The sequence below is a fragment of the Lycorma delicatula genome, chromosome 11 (genome assembly GCF_047948215.1).
Source record: "Lycorma delicatula isolate Av1 chromosome 11, ASM4794821v1, whole genome shotgun sequence".
Lineage (NCBI taxonomy): Eukaryota > Metazoa > Arthropoda > Insecta > Hemiptera > Fulgoridae > Lycorma > Lycorma delicatula.
Window position 1 is genome coordinate 60,982,843 of NC_134465.1, and position 18,238 is coordinate 61,001,080.

Genomic DNA, 18,238 nt, shown 5'->3' on the forward strand with positions numbered 1-18,238 from the left:
TTCTGTTCTGTTATGAGGTTTTTCGATACCAATTTCGCACGTCCAAATCGTCAGTCAAAATTTGATATAAGGTGAAAGTTTTTAAATTTAACTGTTCACTCATCATCCTTATTGTTAAACGATGGTCTGATCTCACAAGAACCTTCATACGCTCAACGTTTTCATCAGATTTTGAAATCAACCTCGGCCTCTCTGACCAAGGTTGATCTTCAACGTGTTCTCAGCCTTCCAAAAATGATTTGTGCAGCAGAAAATTTGTGCTCTTGATAAGCAATGCTCTCCATTAGCCTGTATCAACTTTTCAAAGGTCAAACTCACGGATTCTCCAAGTTTAACACAAAACTTGATTGCATAACGTTGCTCTAAATTCCAATGTTCCATTTTCGTAATACACAACAAAAACACAAATTCACTGATGATGCTGTCAAAAGTGAACGGAGTTGAAACTTGTACTGAGCATGTGGAAGGGATGAACAAACTGGTCTAGCACAGACCGGTAGACACAGCATTGCCAGATCGCTCGCAGTGTTACCAATCTCATTACTTTTCTCACACACCTCATATAAGCAAAATATCTTATACCACCATAATGCATTGAATTCATTCATCCCTTTTTTATAGAAATGTGAGAACATAATGAATGTATTGTGGAGTTCAATCCATTTCCAATCGCCAAAAGGGTAGTTGCTGAGAAAATCTATTTATTTTTTGTTGGAATCTTACACATGTGGACTACTGAAAGTAAGGGTTATTTTTTGTAGGATTTTTCATATTTTGTTGAGCAGTTGTACAGGCGTGTGGGCCAATTTTGCACTTTTTTGAGGTTTGTGAAACCTTTAAAACTTACTTTTTTAAAAATATTAAGTTTAAACAAAACAAACCAGATTAATTTTTCGATAAAATACGCTACATTTATGTACAGAGCATCATATTTTGGTCTATGCTTAAGGAAATTGCTCAAAAAGCTAATTAAAAATCTACGTGATGAGAACACAAATTTTGTAACTTTTGAAAAAAAATATTTTTGGTAAATACAGAGTTTCACCATTCCAGTTTTCTTTTGAATAGAAGCTTCAAATGAGAAGACTACTACATTTTAAAAATTTCTTGGACTGGCTATGACAGATACACTACAATATGTTTAGCTGTTCAAAAAATATGAAACATCTTAAAAATAAAATAACTCTTATTTACAACTCTTTAAATAAGATAACATTCTGCGGGTCTTTTCTGTTATGCACCCTACACTCTTTTTATATGCATTATTTATGAATTGTTATTTTTTTTAATCTATTTGCCGAGTTTGGAATTGAACACAAAACTAGCACTTTTCCATTCGGACACTGTGAGTTTATAGTAAAGCAGGGCAACTTTTAGCTCATTAGTTGTGTCACCAATCACAAATGCTTCCAACAATGGTTTTACAGCATATAACAAAATATCACTTTAACTTCACAAAGAAACACACAATAGTTGAATATTAACAAAATGCAAATCTTTCAGTTACCATTTTGTAATTAAGCTATCCAAAAAGCAGTCTTGCCATAAAGAGAAAAGTAACTTATAAATTAATTTTAAGAACTATGCTACACATTTTACTAAAAAATTTAACATATTCGACACACTTAACCAACTAATATAAACAATATTTTGAATAATTGAAAAATATTATGCAGGGACAATGAGATATTAACATTGTGTACAGTTAGACAATACTAGATCTCTAATTTTAACTGTAAGTTTTACAGGTCAACAGTAAACAATATTGCAAAATTATCTGTCTGAGACATTGTTTAATCATTTCTTATGATGATTTAAACGATATTACATCATAATTTTATACAAATCCATAATAAATAAAAAAATAAAACAAGGTGTGGGCTGCAAAATAGAAAAAACTGATTTTTTGACAAAAAATAAATAAATTTTATCAGCGACATTTTAATTTTTTATTGAGTGATTAAATATTATTCTAGGCTTTAATTCCCTAGATTGTAAAAGACTACTTTTGTAAAATTTGTCTTACAGTCAGTAAAGTTTGAATTTATCAATTTGTATATTAAAAAATTATATCAAATAACTTTCTACATTTTATATTTCACATTTAGGAATGCACACTATGGTCTCAATAAACTATTAGACAATCTCAGATTATCTAGATGATGTCCAATACCATCTAATCTGTATAAATAACGTTATAGAATATCAAAAGATGTATTAATATTCTAAGGTATATATAAATTTCTATTTGTAAAATTTCAAGAATTTTTTAAACGAACCTCATAAAAATATTTCAATAAGTAGGATGGAAAAGTAAATACTTTTTATAATAATATTTTACTCACCAAATACTCCAAGTCTATAGTTAATAGTAACTAATATAACATCATTTTCAATAATGAAATCAGGTCCATATAATTCTTCATTTCCATTACCAAATAAAAAACCACCTCCATGAATCCAAACCATAACAGTCATCGGTTCATGATGATGAATAGTATTTCTAGTTTTCTGCCCAAAAAAAAATAATCTCATAAATATTTTACTTATCACTCATTAAAAAAAAGAAAAAAAAAGAGAAAATAAAATCAGTGTTGTACATATAGTACTTACAAATGGTGAATAAACATTCAGAAAAAGACAATCTTCATCAGTAACATCAAATCCATCTTTACCGAACATTTTATCATTTTGTATACATGCTTTGCCTTCTTTACTTGCATCTCTAATACCATCCCAAGGATTAGGTGTTGGATCTGGGTCCTATGTAAAAATTAAAACATTAATTAATTATTTTATATCAAAATCTTTGTCATATAACACCCATAAGAAGAATACAAGATCAAGGCAGATGATTAATCAAATCAAAAAGATATAATTATCTTAAAAATTTTAAATTAAAATTATCTTTTACATTTGTAATTTTACATTTCTAAATTTACTTTATCAGCTGGTATCAGAAGTTTTTGAGACTTCATATGACAAAGCTGGGCAAATGTTCTAACTGTTCAGCCTGTGAAGTGGGTTCTCTTCACTCAACTCCCAAGCCTGTTTAGTTTCTCTGTACAAATGATAATTAAATAAGTTTGTACAGTTTTCCTAAATTTCACACTAAATTTCATGTTAATAAGATAGTCGGATAAATAGTTCATTGTAAAAGTGGCAAAATGAAACAAACAGTGACATAGTTAAATGATTAAAGCATATAAAGAAACTTTTAAAAGGATATGATGGTGTGTTAGGTTTTGTTTTATACAGTGGTACCAACATGTCAATAAAATTCCCTGTGACTATGCAACTTAAAAGGTTATATTATTTTTTTAACAGATTTCACATCTTCACATAAGCATGAAGCAAAATTTGATGCAGGTTCTTTGCTCTTTAAAATCTGCCATTTAGAACTTCGCCGAAGCAGTAAAACACAACATTACACAACCGCAGAAAGTCAACAATGCAGCCTCTCACCGTCACAGCTGTTGGAACACTGATTCACAAAGAGTACTCTTAGCCAGATCTAGCAGCAGCAGGTCATACCAGCAATGGTTCGCATGCGAAATTCAAATTCCCCAAACTTTTGGGTAGCACCTCGTATACTGTATATTTGGCTTCAAAAAGACCAATAACCACTCCAATCCTCACCTCTTTTAGTAAAGTATGACATGGAATGCTTCTGGTTTTTGAATATAACTATGTGTTTTGGGAATGATTTATGACTTGGGTCAGGACATCTAAAATAATAATACGTACAACTTAACAGATGAAGAAGAAAAAAAACATTAATTACAAATGAGAGAGTACAATTATGAAAATACCTTAGTAATATAAAAAAACACACTGGTAGGAATAAAAAATACACTGGCAGGAAAGGACTTTAATTTATTTATCATTTACTTATTCCACTAATAGGATACATTCTGAAACATTTTATTATTTATAAATAATTTATAAGCAATTTTATTATTTATAAATATACAAAAACTGTACCTTAAATCTTAAATTTCCAACAGGTGGTTTGGCATAAGGTATTCCTTTATATGAACAAAAGGTAATGTTTAATAAATCTGTTGTTCGTTTTTCACCACTTAATCGTCCATAATCCAAATGCACAAAGCAATCAGGAGTCTGTTAAAAAAAAATTAAACCAAAAGTTAATAATGGTACATAACATAAATGAATAAAAAAACAAAATTTGGGCACGAAAATAAACCTGCTATAGGGAGATTTCCTTCATCTAGATAAAGCACTAGATTGCAGCACAGTCTGTTGTTCTGAAAAAAGGACTATAAACATTAGAGTCTTTTGATAATCAGGAAACAGGGAACTAGACAGTCTACAATTTTTCAACGATAGATGTTCTTTAAATTAATATTGAAAAAAATTTATTCATTAACACAAAACAAAGATTTACAAAAAGAATTTTATGCTATATAAACTGAAAACAATAGTTTAATCTCAACTTATAATGCTGACTTAAAATATTTTATCATATATTAAATATTACAACATAGTCTACACTTCCTACATAACAGATTTATATTATTTTACGCATTCAAAAAGGGCAACAAAGAACATGTTGCGCAAAAAATCACTTAAAAATCAAATAATTAGCAAAAATGTGTATAGAAATTAATAACAGTCTGGATAAAAAAAAGTAAAATAATAATAAAAAAATGATAAACATAATTTATATTCTTGAATATACATAAATATATAAATAAAAAATGTATTGCCTTGAAAATATTTTTACTTAAGTGTTCTACATTTAAAAAAGGAAAATAATTATCATATACTATCACAAAACATCATATGTAAATTATTACAAAGTAAGAAAGCTTTTTTCCATACATATGGGCATATAAAAAATACAAATAAAGATAACTACAAAAAAAAAAGATAAAATTAGGTGATTTGTCACAAGTATTATGTATATTGACCTCTGTACCCTTGCAGTTCATATATTATTTATGTATTACACTTGTTTAATTAATTGCATACAGCTTTTTATATAAATGCAGTCTTTTAAACTAATTATCAATATATAAGAGATTTTGTTTGTTTTCTTTATTTTATTAATAGACTTTTGCAACATCCAACAAAATTTAAATTCAGTTAAAAAAAGAAATTGTAAACAACATTAGTAAAATTACTACATTTGCATAGCAGTTACATAACTAACTCGTTTACCTCTATTAAAAAAATTATATTATTTTTATAGACTATTTTTTGTTATTAATGCATTAAGATAAAAACCAGAAAAATATTGTAGAAATTAACATAAATTCAATCCTGTGTGAAGGTATTTTTCTTAAGATATTATAAGATATAATTTATAACACAGCAAACACAAACTGCTCCTTACAGTAAACTGCATTCCTTCCAACCTGACATGATTTTGGGTAAAATCTGGAACATCTTAGGAAGTTCTAAAAAATTATAGAAATTTAAGGGTATGAAGCAAAAGTAGAATGCCATTGGAAGAATTATTATACATATTATATTCCAATTAGATCATATTCAATAAACTGGTACTTGTAAATTGTCTAAGCTAAGAATTATGGGTACAATTCATTACATAATGGCGCCATTTTTTATTGGGTAATGACCATAGAAGTTTATGATGACATTAAAAAAAAAATTAAATAAACATATTTAACTAAATGTACTATTTTAACAAAAAAAATGTATCAATTTTTAATTTATTCACTATTTTTGTGAAAAGATATCATCATTATTCTGGATGAGAACTGAGCCAGTTTAAACTGCAGTTATTTGAGTGTCACCATTAAAGTTGCTACTATATAAAGAATGTATATGCTACAACTCTCATCTTCCATTGTCAATTGTAAACTTTTCATTCTTCAGTGTAGTATAGTTTTGTTCTTTGCTGTTGTGTTTTTCTAAAATGCTTAATTCAGTTAAGGAAAAGGTTGATGCAGTGGAAGGTTATCATTTTAAGAAATGTGCAAAATAGTTGCAGAAAGATTTATTAATACCAGTATTCCAGCAAAGAGTAGCGTACACAATTTGGTTAAAAAATGATGTACAACTGGATTAGTTTCAAATGTAAAACAAAATACGACCTTCAGTTAGGACTCCGGAGGCTAAAGCCAATATTCAAACAATAATTTCGACCAATCCAAAACAATCTACACTAAGTTACCACAACAAAGATATGTAAAATATAGATCTTGCATAAGATTCTTCATAATTCAATTTGAAATCATATTGTACAAAAACTTAAGAGAACAGACAAACCAAAACATCTTAATATTGTGATTGGTTTCTCAAAAACATTGTCGATAGACAAGTAGACCAGATACTGTATTTCATGTCAGATGAGGCATGGTTTCAATTACCTGGGAATACGAGGCCTATAAATAAAGTAATGAGACTAGTTTTTTTTGGCACCCAAAGTGGCAACACTGTAAAGTTATTAGTAAACATATGGTTATATGAAGAGCTGATTTATATTAGGTATTAATATTTTTAGTCTATTGTTACCATGTGAGATGTAAACAAACTTTTCATGAGACGAGTTTTTGTAGTGCATTACAAAAATGAGTGATACTAATTATGAGCAAAATTGTGCAATCAAGTTTTGTGTTAAACTCGGTGAGAATGCTACTGAAACCTTTTTAAAATTGAAAAGGGAGTATGGAGATGACACTCTGTAACTTGCCCAAGTTTTTAGGTAGTTTAAAGCATTTTCAGATTGCCGGGAATCAGTTGCAGACAATCCACGCTCTGGAAGACTGTTAATGTCAAAAAGTGACGACAATGTTGAGTGAATCAGAGACTTGATACAGTATGACTGGCGATTAACTATCAGAATGATAGCGAAACAATTGAATTTGAACCGTACCACAGTCCATCAAATTTTGACAAATGAATTGGACATGAAAAAAGTTTGCGCAAAATTGGTCCCAAAAAACCTCACTGTTGAACAGAAAAAAACAGGGTAGAAGTGTGCTGTGATCTTCTAGAGTGAATTGAATCTGATCCTGATTTTTTTAAAAATGTTATTACTGGTGATGAATCTTGGATTTTTGAGTACGACCCAGAAACAAAACGCCAGAGCAAGGAGTGGCACACTTCAAACTTACCATGTTCCAAAAAAGCAAAAATGAGCAAATCAAAAATTAAAACCATGCTAATTTGTTTCTTCAATAGTAATGGCATTGTCCGTAAGGAGTTTCTGCCTGCAGGACAGACTGTAAATCAATATGTTTACTGAGAAATTCTTGAAAGACTGCAGAAAAGAGTTGCCCATATGAGACCAGCCATCAAAGACAACTGGATGCTGCATCATAAAAATGCACCTTTTCACACTGCAATCTCAATTAATGAGTTTTTAGCAAAGAAAAACATTCCTGTAATTCCTCAACCACCTTATTCACCTGACTTGAGTCCCTGCGACTTTTTTGTGTTCCCGACTTTAAAAATACACCTCAAGGGCACCATTTTTGAACAGTAGAAAACATTTTAAAAAATGTAACCAATCATCTGAAGGATATTCTGGTTTCTTAGTTCCAACACTGTTATGAAGAGTGGGAAAACCGTTTGAAGCACTGTGTGGCTTCCCAAGGGAACTATTTTAAAGGTGATAAGAGTCCATATACAATAGGATTGTAAATAAAACGTTTTTCTAAACCAGTCTCATTACTTTATTTACAGACCTCATATTAATTTGCACACAAACAGACACTGGATGATTGAAAATCCTCACCAGATATTAAAATATCCTCTTTACAATGAAAAAATCAGTGAATGGGATAATGTTGCTGGTAATTGTATAGCGGGGTCAATATTTTTTGATCAGACTGTCAATGCAGAAGCGTAATGTACAATTTTTAAAGAATTCTTCGCTCAGTTGTGTGTAGTTATATATACCTAGTTCAGTTATATTATGAAAAAGAATACAACTTCTACCCAGACAGATCAACACATCGCACATCAAATAATTCACTAACACGTGTTCATGTGAATTTTAGAGACAAACAAATTATCAACAGAAGGCGCTGGATTTCCCAGATACGTCTATCGGATATTTTCCTTATTGCTAATTTGAAGGGCAGCATTTATGAGACAAATCCCCCACTATTGATGAACTGAAAGTGAAACTTTAATGAAAACTCGACGGCATTGAGAATAATATTTTGCATCAGGTGACTCTCAATATGATTGCTCTAGCACTAAAGTACATTTCTGTGCAGGCTACTCAAACTTTTATTGAAAATATGGTAATTATGTAATTTTTTGCTAATGTAATTACAGAGTTTAATTTAAGTTTTCATTTCATTCACAAAATGCTGCAACTGTGTTTTGTCTGTGGCAGTTTGGTTTTAAGTAGATAATCCAGTAGTACATGCTACAATCATAATGATTGTAAGTGGTGTGACATGGTAATAAATCATATCCAAAATGATAGCCTTCTTTACCGAGCCAAATTATGGCTTATCAATATCTAGGCTCACTGAGCTAATATATAGTTTGAATATCATTATCCAGGCTAACTGACATGAAGATGATATTCAGCTTAACTAATGATATTTTCATTCTGTTCAACAAAGGACTTTTTGTATAATAAACATCAGTACTCAGAAATAATAACTTTCATTAAAGCCAATTGTATTTCATATGCTTTCTACGCATTATAGCAATAAGGACGACTGGGATGTTTAAGTGTAAAGCAACAAACTAATATACTGCTTTCTGTCGTATGTGTAATATGCACTACTTACGACTCTGCAAAGGAGACTATATAATAAAGATTAAAAAAATATTTCTGTCTAAAATCTTGTTTAAACAAAATATGTTCAAGCTGAAAAAGTAAAAAAAATGTTAAGAAATGATATGTTCTGATAAACCCTCAATTAAAAAAAAAAAAAAACAATTTAATTCAACAATTCATGTTAAAGCTTAAAAAACTAAGTAGGAATTAGGTTATGTATAATACCATTAAAATTATCATACTGATTTCTTTGTCCTTATATTAAAATAAATTTATGTTACTTTTTTTTACTTATTAATTGGTATTTAAAAATATAATGTTTCAAAAAAAAAAAAACAAAACCACATTTATACTTAGTTTGTTACATATAGAAAGAATGGACCAAACCCCAATAAAATTTATTTACTATGTTTTTCTCTATAAATCAAATTTGGCTCCTTTTATTTTCAAAATACACCATTGTATCTTATAATATAAAATATTTTTAAACTACAACAAAAATTATTTTCTAAATTAATGTAAAAAAACATAAAATAAACAAATAATGACTCATCTACATTGCTCTTCATAATGGTAAATAGTCATTATTGTAGTAGATTTTATTATAATTTACTGTGAGAAACATTCAACTACAAGATTTCTTTAAGTTAGAATTCATTATATAAACGTGTAAAAAAATAGAAAAATAAACAAACAACTCTTTTACTTTGATAATAATACATTATATAAATCACATCAGAAATAGGTATATATAAGCTAATCTATAAATAAAAATAACGAATTGGCCCAATATTTTCTTGGATTGATTAAACTGTGGCAAAACTCTGATCAGAGCAGCACCACAAAAATACCATTAATTACAAAAAAAATAAAATAAATTTACATTCCTTCTCTTTACATCTATATCTGCTATATAGCAACAATAAAGTTGTAGTCGAGAATGTAAACAGGAAAACTTAGGCAGAAACTGTAACTAAAAATTAGGTGGGCATTAAATAAGGTTAGGTTTGTATTAAAATAACCTGTAAAAGAAAGTCAACAATTAGCATATGTGTAACTGATGATAAAATATTTACTAAAATGGGAGGCAGATAATTCAAATGTCGATTTCCGGTTATCCAACTAACCAGACTGCTTACATTCACTCAAGGCAATTTAAAAAAAATTAATACACTATATAAAAATCTAAATTACTATTCAAATAAACCTCTGCTTCAACAAGAAATCGATCTCTGTTTTTACTGGGTTTTTAATTGAATTTTTAAAATTCATACATCACAAACAAAATATATATAAATCTAGGTCCACATTAAACAAATTATACAATTAACTTCTGAAAATATTGATAGAAACACATTAATTAGTTAAGTATGAACAATGATGTGATTAATGATTTACATCTAGGGCTGTCACATGAAAAAGTTAATGAATATTTGTCTATGGAATGCTTGGAGCAGTAAAAAAAATGCGATTCTACATAGATTCTTTGTTTAAAACAATTACCTGATCTTGCAGCTCATAAATGAAGCTCAACATTAAAGAAAGTACAGATTAATGATTTTTTTTTTAAAGAAATAGTATTTAAAGGTATGTTTTAATTATTGACTTGTCACTAAGTTCTACTGCATTAAAAACTGTAATTTTTTTGTCTGTAATTTTTAAGAAATGTTTTATAAACTTAGTAACTTAACTTAGTTTTTCTTCAAAATGTTTTTTGTAAGTTTTTCAATGACTTTTTAATAATATTTTATAGTAATTTTAAATTATTTCAGATAATTTTTGTAATTAATTTAATCGATTATAATTATATCCATCTATGTGCCCTTTTAATAATGTATCTACTTATTTTTAACGCATTTTGGAACTCTGTTCCATCCTCGGAAAATCACTCATTGGAGGTTATCATCGCATCAAGATAAAGTGAAAAAAAAGAAGTCATACACGTACACGTACAAAGTCATAACACAATCAACAATATCAATTATTAATTATGACTCTATCAACAAATTATCAATCTAACTTGGTTAAGTTAATTCATTTTTGTAAGTTTTGATTATTTTAATAATAAATTTTTACTAATAGGATTTTTTGTAACATATTACTGTTTGTATCTGTTTTTTATTACATTGCATATGTTTTGTATATCTTTTTAATTTTAAAAATACACTTATTTTTGTCTTTTTATTAAATGTGATATCCATTAAACATTAGTATGATGTTTAATCTGTATGAAAAATTTGTTTTAATTTACTAATTATCTGGATTTGGTTTTGCAAAGATCTGGATAATTGGAGTTCCACTGTGTATCAAAGGTTAATACATAGGTATTAAAGAAAAAAAATCCCTTTTGATATGCCAGAAGGCACAGGTAGATTTCATCGGTGCTAAATAGGGGATACAAAAGATTTCCACCTTAAAATTAAGAAAAACTTCAAATTTACTCAATACGACAATGGTTGCATGTGAAAAAAGTTTCACATGTTTTTAGCATATGACAAGTCCCATATTCTTATAATTCTAGCAACATTTTGGACATCCCTTGCCGTAAGGGTTGGGCATATCAAAAATTGTTTCTGACAAAAGTTTTAGGTAATTTAAAGGACTAATGATCACTTTAAACTGATTCAATACTGTGCCTATTAAGGGAGGTATATTTTTTTGTCTACAAAATCCTATTTTTTCACCCTCTGGGCCAATGGTTGGTGACATAAAAAAACTTTCTTACATATGTTTTAGGCCCTTATCCAAAGAACAGTAGCAACTTTAAATGAATTTGATATTTTAATAAAAAAGTTATATAATAATAAGAAAGTTACAGTGATGTTTTTTTCTTTTGAAAAAGCCACTTCCATGGTCCGATTTTGCCCATTAATGAACTCAACCGAGATTTTGGGTCGTTATATTTTATGTATCAATTTGAAAGTGATTGGTGCAAAATTACAGCGGTTATCAAGTCCACAAGAAAGTGAATTATATATAAACCTTTGAACTGATGGTGGTTTTGAGGTCTGGGGGATGTGAAATGCAAAGATGTGTTGAAATTTTCTAGAAGTCGAATCATGGTACCCATTACAATAGGTAGCTTTCTTATGAAATCTACCTAATTAAGAGGTAACATTTCAGATTCTTACAGTGGTAATAGGAATCGTCTACAGTTTAATTGTAGGTCTTACTTTATAAATTTCTGATATATATATATATATATATATATATATATATATATATAAATGATCTAGAGAGTAATTTAATACTGGATAGTGCAATCATGTAAGTGAGTAATATATTAATCACCAATTCAGGTAAATGTTAACATTCCCCACACTGCAAATAGCCAAATATGTATTTACATTCAGCCCATAAATATCTACAAAATGGATTAATATTAAATAAATGAAACCTAAGTTTTATTGAATTTCAAAATAGATATAATAAACAATAATGCAAATAAAACAACCAGATAAACACTAAATGAGAATCTTAGATAAGATCACCTTCTTCATATCTATCATAGGATAAATCTGTATTTTATGTGGAAAGTAATGTCTGGTGTATGTGCTTTAACAAAAATTGCAAGATTAAATGATAAAATATTAAACATAGCTGTTTATCATTGTTCATTATGTCACATTAATTAGATACATAATTGTTTTTCAGGGAATTTCATATCCGATTTAAAAAAAAATTAATTCAGAAAATTTCCATTACAACTGTGTTAAATACGAGATAAAATACGAATTACACAGATAGGGGGCTAAATTAAACAAGAAAATTAAAAGTAAAGTAAATGATTGTAAAGTTTTTAGGAAAGTTTATTCTAAAGATCATTAAAGTAATTTTTAGTTGATAATGCATTCTATTCAAGTGATAATTATTTTCTTCATAAAATTAGGTTTTCGAACTTAGTATACAATAATAAATAAATGTATATATATATATATATATATATATATATATATACACACACACACACACACACGAAAGTTTATGTATTATTATGGTTATATTTGCAATATTCTGTTAGTAGTACTGCATTTTAGTAATAAGCTTCTTTGATTCCAACTATGCTTTACTGAAATTTCTAGGATTAGCCTTAAAAAAAAACAAAATAATATGTAATTTTCAGTATTATGATAATCCTGGTACTTAATCCTGGCAGTTGAATCAAAAGTCATTTGACGAATTCATTTTTTCTTTGATTTAATAATACTGTACAAAGTCGAACAAAAAATTCCTACATTTACCACTGAAATGGTGTTTCAATTATATAACACAAAACTAACATTCAATCTGCGATCCGAATATAAACCGACAATTAATGAAAATATAATAGTAAAATGTAATCATGTGAGAAAAGTAAATTAGAATAACAAACTTTTAAGTAAACAAATCATGGATAATAGACAACTTCACTAAAAAGCCAGCACGTGATAATGGTAAAAGCAAGATTACGTTTCTAATTAGCAGATTGTGTACTACACTACTTCTATCTGACGTAATCTGTTTAAACTACATGACAACAACAAATAAGTACGTAGAAAAATTGTCGACATCGTAAATTAGATCCTAGTTAATCACACATTAATATATTAGCTTAAAAATTTCGTAATATCGGAAAAATCCCTTACAAGATATAAATAAATACGATACTCCAAAATCCTAAATCAATAAAAAGAATCCAAGATAAACTTTCAAAAAACCGTATTCGAAGTTCAAGTAATTCAATAAAAGTGTTAAGAGAAAACGCAAAAGGATAACAATAAAAAGAACTTAGAGGCCGCTTTATAAACAAAAAAAGAAAAGAAAAAAAGCACATTAAGAAGGTTTATCTATTCTTGTTATTTCTTTATTACTTAAAACAGTGACAAATTGGAGAAATTTAATTAATGTGATTAACGATCAAAATAAATTACATTAACTTATGAAGTCGCTAATTTTTTTTTAATTGAAATAATTACCTTTCCTGTAAGAGGAAAGGTAATTATTTCAATAATAAAACTTTTTGGTAATAAAACCTTTTGGAATGCTAAAGTTAAACTAAATAAATAACAATGTTTCAACGTCATAAAATAAATAATAGCAAAGCTATAACATTAAAACTATCAATTCAATTAATGCCACTAAAGATCAGCGATAACATTTTTTTTTTTTTTTATTGTATTTATTACATTCTCATAAATAAAGTTGACATACTGACCTACAACTACTGACTTTCACACTACATTATTTTAATGTTAAAATTAACTTACTATAGAAACTCGAAAGACTTCAAAATCAATGTCCAATCCATCCACATATGCGACAATATGCTGTGTTCGCAACACAGCAATCAGTAGCCACAGGAAGTTGCAAGAGCTCACCTTTTTTTTATGTCAACCTTGTTAAGCACCCAGGGGACACAACAGGCATCCGCCAGAAGGCGTTACATCAGTTTCACACCCGAATGCCGTGGCCGTAGACTGCCTACTCCCTGATTCACTTCCCCTCGGGAACAAGAGTTCCTTACCTTATTTCTTATTTTCCGTTCTTTATTGAGATATTTTAAGATATATTGAAGTTTATTGTAACTTTATTCGACATCAATAATCAGAGATAAAATACTGTACATAACAAACGGCATTCCTTACTGCACTCATATTATCAAAATTTCAAATATTTAGAACTATACACGCATTTCGATTGTTAAATTTCATCATCAGTAGAGATGCAGGAGGGGAAATAACAAAAATTAACATCAATGAATAAGAATACATTATTTTTTTATAAATGCTTTTTTATTTTATTCTAATTACCGTTTAGCATATCTTTGTATTTATATTTGGCTCACGTAAGCTTTAATGAAATCAACACAGTAGCGTTATGAAGAAAACTAAATACTTCATAAGCATCCGCGGTGGATTTGTTTTATTCTTTTTTTTTTTTTTCCAACACTTGTAAACCGTTTCATGATAAACTTCTGACGAAGTATTATGGTTTCAGGTCCTGTTAGTTTTATCAGAAAAATCCTTAATGGGTTCAAAACATTATAGACATAATTTTGTGATTCAATAATACTTGTTTGTATTTGTTTAAAGCAAATTTACGAGGAACTATTTATTTTCAACAACCAACTGGTAGTTAATTTTTAAATATTCCTTATATATAGTAAATATATAAATTACATAATATATATATTTTTTCAATTATCTGAAACATTTTTACCTTTTTAAATAAGCACCAAAATTAAAAAAAATAAAACTACTTAAAAAGCTACTTAACATGGCAGACTTTAAAACACAAAAATCTAAAGAAAAAAAATAAATATGTTTAGAATTTGATACATTATTTTAAAGTCAGTTTTATTCTTTTTTTTCAAGTTCATTTAATTTTTATTTTTAATTAAAAAAATATATTTGTAGGCCTACAAAAATAAAAGCTGCTTATATGAAAAAAAGCAGGGTGGACTACAATTGAATTTTTATAGCAGACAAAAGATTTATTATAAAAAAAAACATGTATATTTTTTTATAACTCTTTGATTTCAAATTTTTTTCTTCTGAATGACCCCGTGTCATATTTTGATATGACACATGTTATATGTATGTATCTGCCATCGTAATGTTATACATATAAAGTTTTAATGTTATGAGTTTAAGCTAAGCAGAAATAGACACGTGGAGAAAAAAAAGATATATTATTTTTTCTTTCTTTTTTTTAATAAAAAGAAATCTAAAGGTCTGAACAGATTGTATTAATTGCACTTTATCTCTACCGATGAGCTTGAAACTTACGCTTCGTAATTATTTTTTAAATAAAACCATCAAGGTCATTTTTTTATTCCCTTAGCAGTACAAAAAAACCATTGGTATGCTGGTTGTATAAACCAAATAAAAGAATATATGTAATATTTTCAAATAACCGTTATTATATTCCAGTGAATTAAAATTATGAAATAAAAAATAAGCTTTGTTAAACTCTATCGGCAAATGATTTGTGATGTAACTTCTCTGATTCTTTCTTTAAATCCTCAATTCCTTTTCGGGGAGATTTATTCCAAATTTAATAAAATCAATGACAGAAGTAATAACGCAATTTTTTTTTATTTTCTTGTCCAACCAATCCCGATCTTTTAAATCAAATATATGCCCCTACAAACAAATTCAGAAAAATGAATAGAAATTTTCTACCCCTTTTATTTTTTGCAGCTCTTGATATTCCATGATTGTCTTGAGTTCACAATAATTTTAAAAAGAGATTTTTGACAAAATTTTCAAAATATATAGAAAACGCTTACAAAAAAACTGAAAATATTTTTCTGGTCCTGGTTGTTTATTCTTATATATAAAAAAAAAAATAATAATGATACGTGAAAAAAGTTAAGTAAAAATTAAAAAAGTTATAAAAAATTTAAAAAGAAAATCGATATTTTTAAACTTTAATCAGCCCCGCATGCCCAATATTACCAAAAAATATTTTTTTGAGCCACTTGCACTACTATTATGCTTAAAAAGATTTTTAAAAAATCCAAATTTGTTTTTCATTTTGGGCTTTATTTTGGATATTTTTGGTCAAGTCGATTGCAATCAAAAGGGAAGGTACACAACTAGATGTTATAACAGTCCTAAATCCAAAATCTCAACATCCTACGGCTAATCGTTTTTGAGTTATGAAAGGTACATACATACGTATTTACGTACAGGTCACGCCGAAATTAGTCAAAATGAATTCAGGGATGGTCAAAATGGGTATCTCTGTTGAAATCCGAAAACCGAAATTTTTCCCGATCACATACTTCCTTTACTTCTCACAAGGAAGTAAAAAGCTTTTTTATTATTTATTGCTTAACCGATTTTTTTTATGTCTTCCTAGGCATTGTAGTAGTGGAAGTTACTCCCCCCCCCAAAAAAAATTGAGGGAAATATTGGGATTAGGGGAGCCGATAAAAGCTTAAAAATTGAATTTTTTTGAATTAAATTTTTTTTTTTAAATTTATTTTCATGTATTTTTCTATTATATAAGAATAAATAACCAATGCCAGGAAGTATTACAACTTTGTTGTCAGCTTTATTTAATACTATTTAAAAATCCATCGATAGAGTAATATTGTTTTCTTTAAAAAAAATTATTTTAATTAATTCCATTTTAATAAATTGGTGAGAAGATTGTTTAAAAAGATTCTGTAATTTATTAAAAAATTGTACCGTAACTATAATAATGTCCTTATCGTAAGAGGAAGTATTGAGTTATTTATTTACACGAAAACAGTTCAGTTTGTTGTCTGGTTTTATGAAAGACGGATATTGTGTTTTTTTTCTTAAGTATGAATATCTAGTCATTTTAATAAAGACTGCATATTCATTACTTATAATCAGAAGTATAAATTAATGTTATTAATTTTTTTTTTCTAAATATTAGTCAATTATTCATATAGTACATAATGGTCACTAAACGATGATATGAGAATCGATTTTTGTACCTTGCTTGTATTCTTGGAGGAATAATCAACAAATGATGTTATACATTTTTTTTTTTTTTTGATTGATGATATCGTCACATAAGCTTGAAGCTTATGATATGGAAATGTAGCGTATGAAAAATACCGTGCCTGACCGGGATTCGAACCCAGGACCTCCGGATGAAAGGCTGAGACGCTACCACTCGCGCCACTTGCCGGCTTTCTTAATAATAAAATCATTAAATTATTAAATTGCAGAAATAATGTTACTGTTTGGAAATAGAATAATTTAAAATTAATAATACTAGTAATAGTTTTAAAAAACTACAAAATAAAGAGTAATAAATCATTTTTTTATAGCTCATAACAATAAACATTATGAGCGATACGGAATTTAGATATAATAGTAATTAATTAAAGAATCCATTTTAACAGATCACACGTGTTTTCTGAAAGGTATTATTTATCATTTAATTTTTTATTTCCTTTTCATGATATTAAATTTAAAATTATTATTATTATTGTTATTATTATCTTAAGATTCTTAACTTTATTATTAATTAATTAATTTTTTTTACAAAAAAAATTATAGTTCGATTTTGATATGTTAAAATCAATCAGAAATTTATCATCGACTCAAGACTAGTACTAATATAAAATACAATTTCATAAAATGTATTTTTATTTTGTCGCTTTCATACAGTAACTAGTAATAAGAAACACACTACTACAGTAAGTAGTAAGTAGTAATAAAGAAACTTACTAATTCTATTTATCTCAATCTCTCCGCTCCATCACATTTCTCTCTTTTAACCGAAAACCTCTATTATTTGTTTTATTTTTCTGTCAAATATAGGTAGAGTACTTATATAAAAGGGAAAAGCACCTTATTAAAAATGAGATATTGGTTTTTCAAATCTTTACACCTTACAGTCCAACTAGTTCATCTAGACTATTCATTCTCAAAGAGTGGGTGATATCGCTCCCTTGTGGGCACTGGAGGCCTTCAGGGGGGAACAGTAAAAGGCCCACTGAAAATTGGAGGTGAACAGGCGGTCTAGGAAGGCAATGACTGA

The 18,238-nt window shown here is 28.1% G+C and overlaps 1 protein-coding gene across 5 annotated transcripts in view; it reads right to left on the reverse strand.

Moving 5' to 3' along the window:
• Positions 1 to 18,238, reverse strand: part of LOC142332557 (esterase FE4-like) — a 57,486-nt gene that overhangs the window by 29,999 nt on the left and 9,249 nt on the right. For 3 of the 5 annotated variants that reach the window (XM_075379014.1, XM_075379015.1, XM_075379016.1), the window contains exons 2-4: positions 3,985 to 4,122; positions 2,614 to 2,763; positions 2,346 to 2,511 (exon numbers count right to left, since the gene is read on the reverse strand). In XM_075379014.1, coding sequence (XP_075235129.1) covers positions 2,346 to 2,511; positions 2,614 to 2,763; positions 3,985 to 4,122 — 454 coding nt within the window. Of the gene's footprint in view, positions 1 to 2,345; positions 2,512 to 2,613; positions 2,764 to 3,984; positions 4,123 to 12,874; positions 12,965 to 13,103; positions 13,196 to 18,238 lie in introns of those variants that run through there. The other 2 variants (XM_075379017.1, XM_075379018.1) reach the window with 2 other exon arrangements.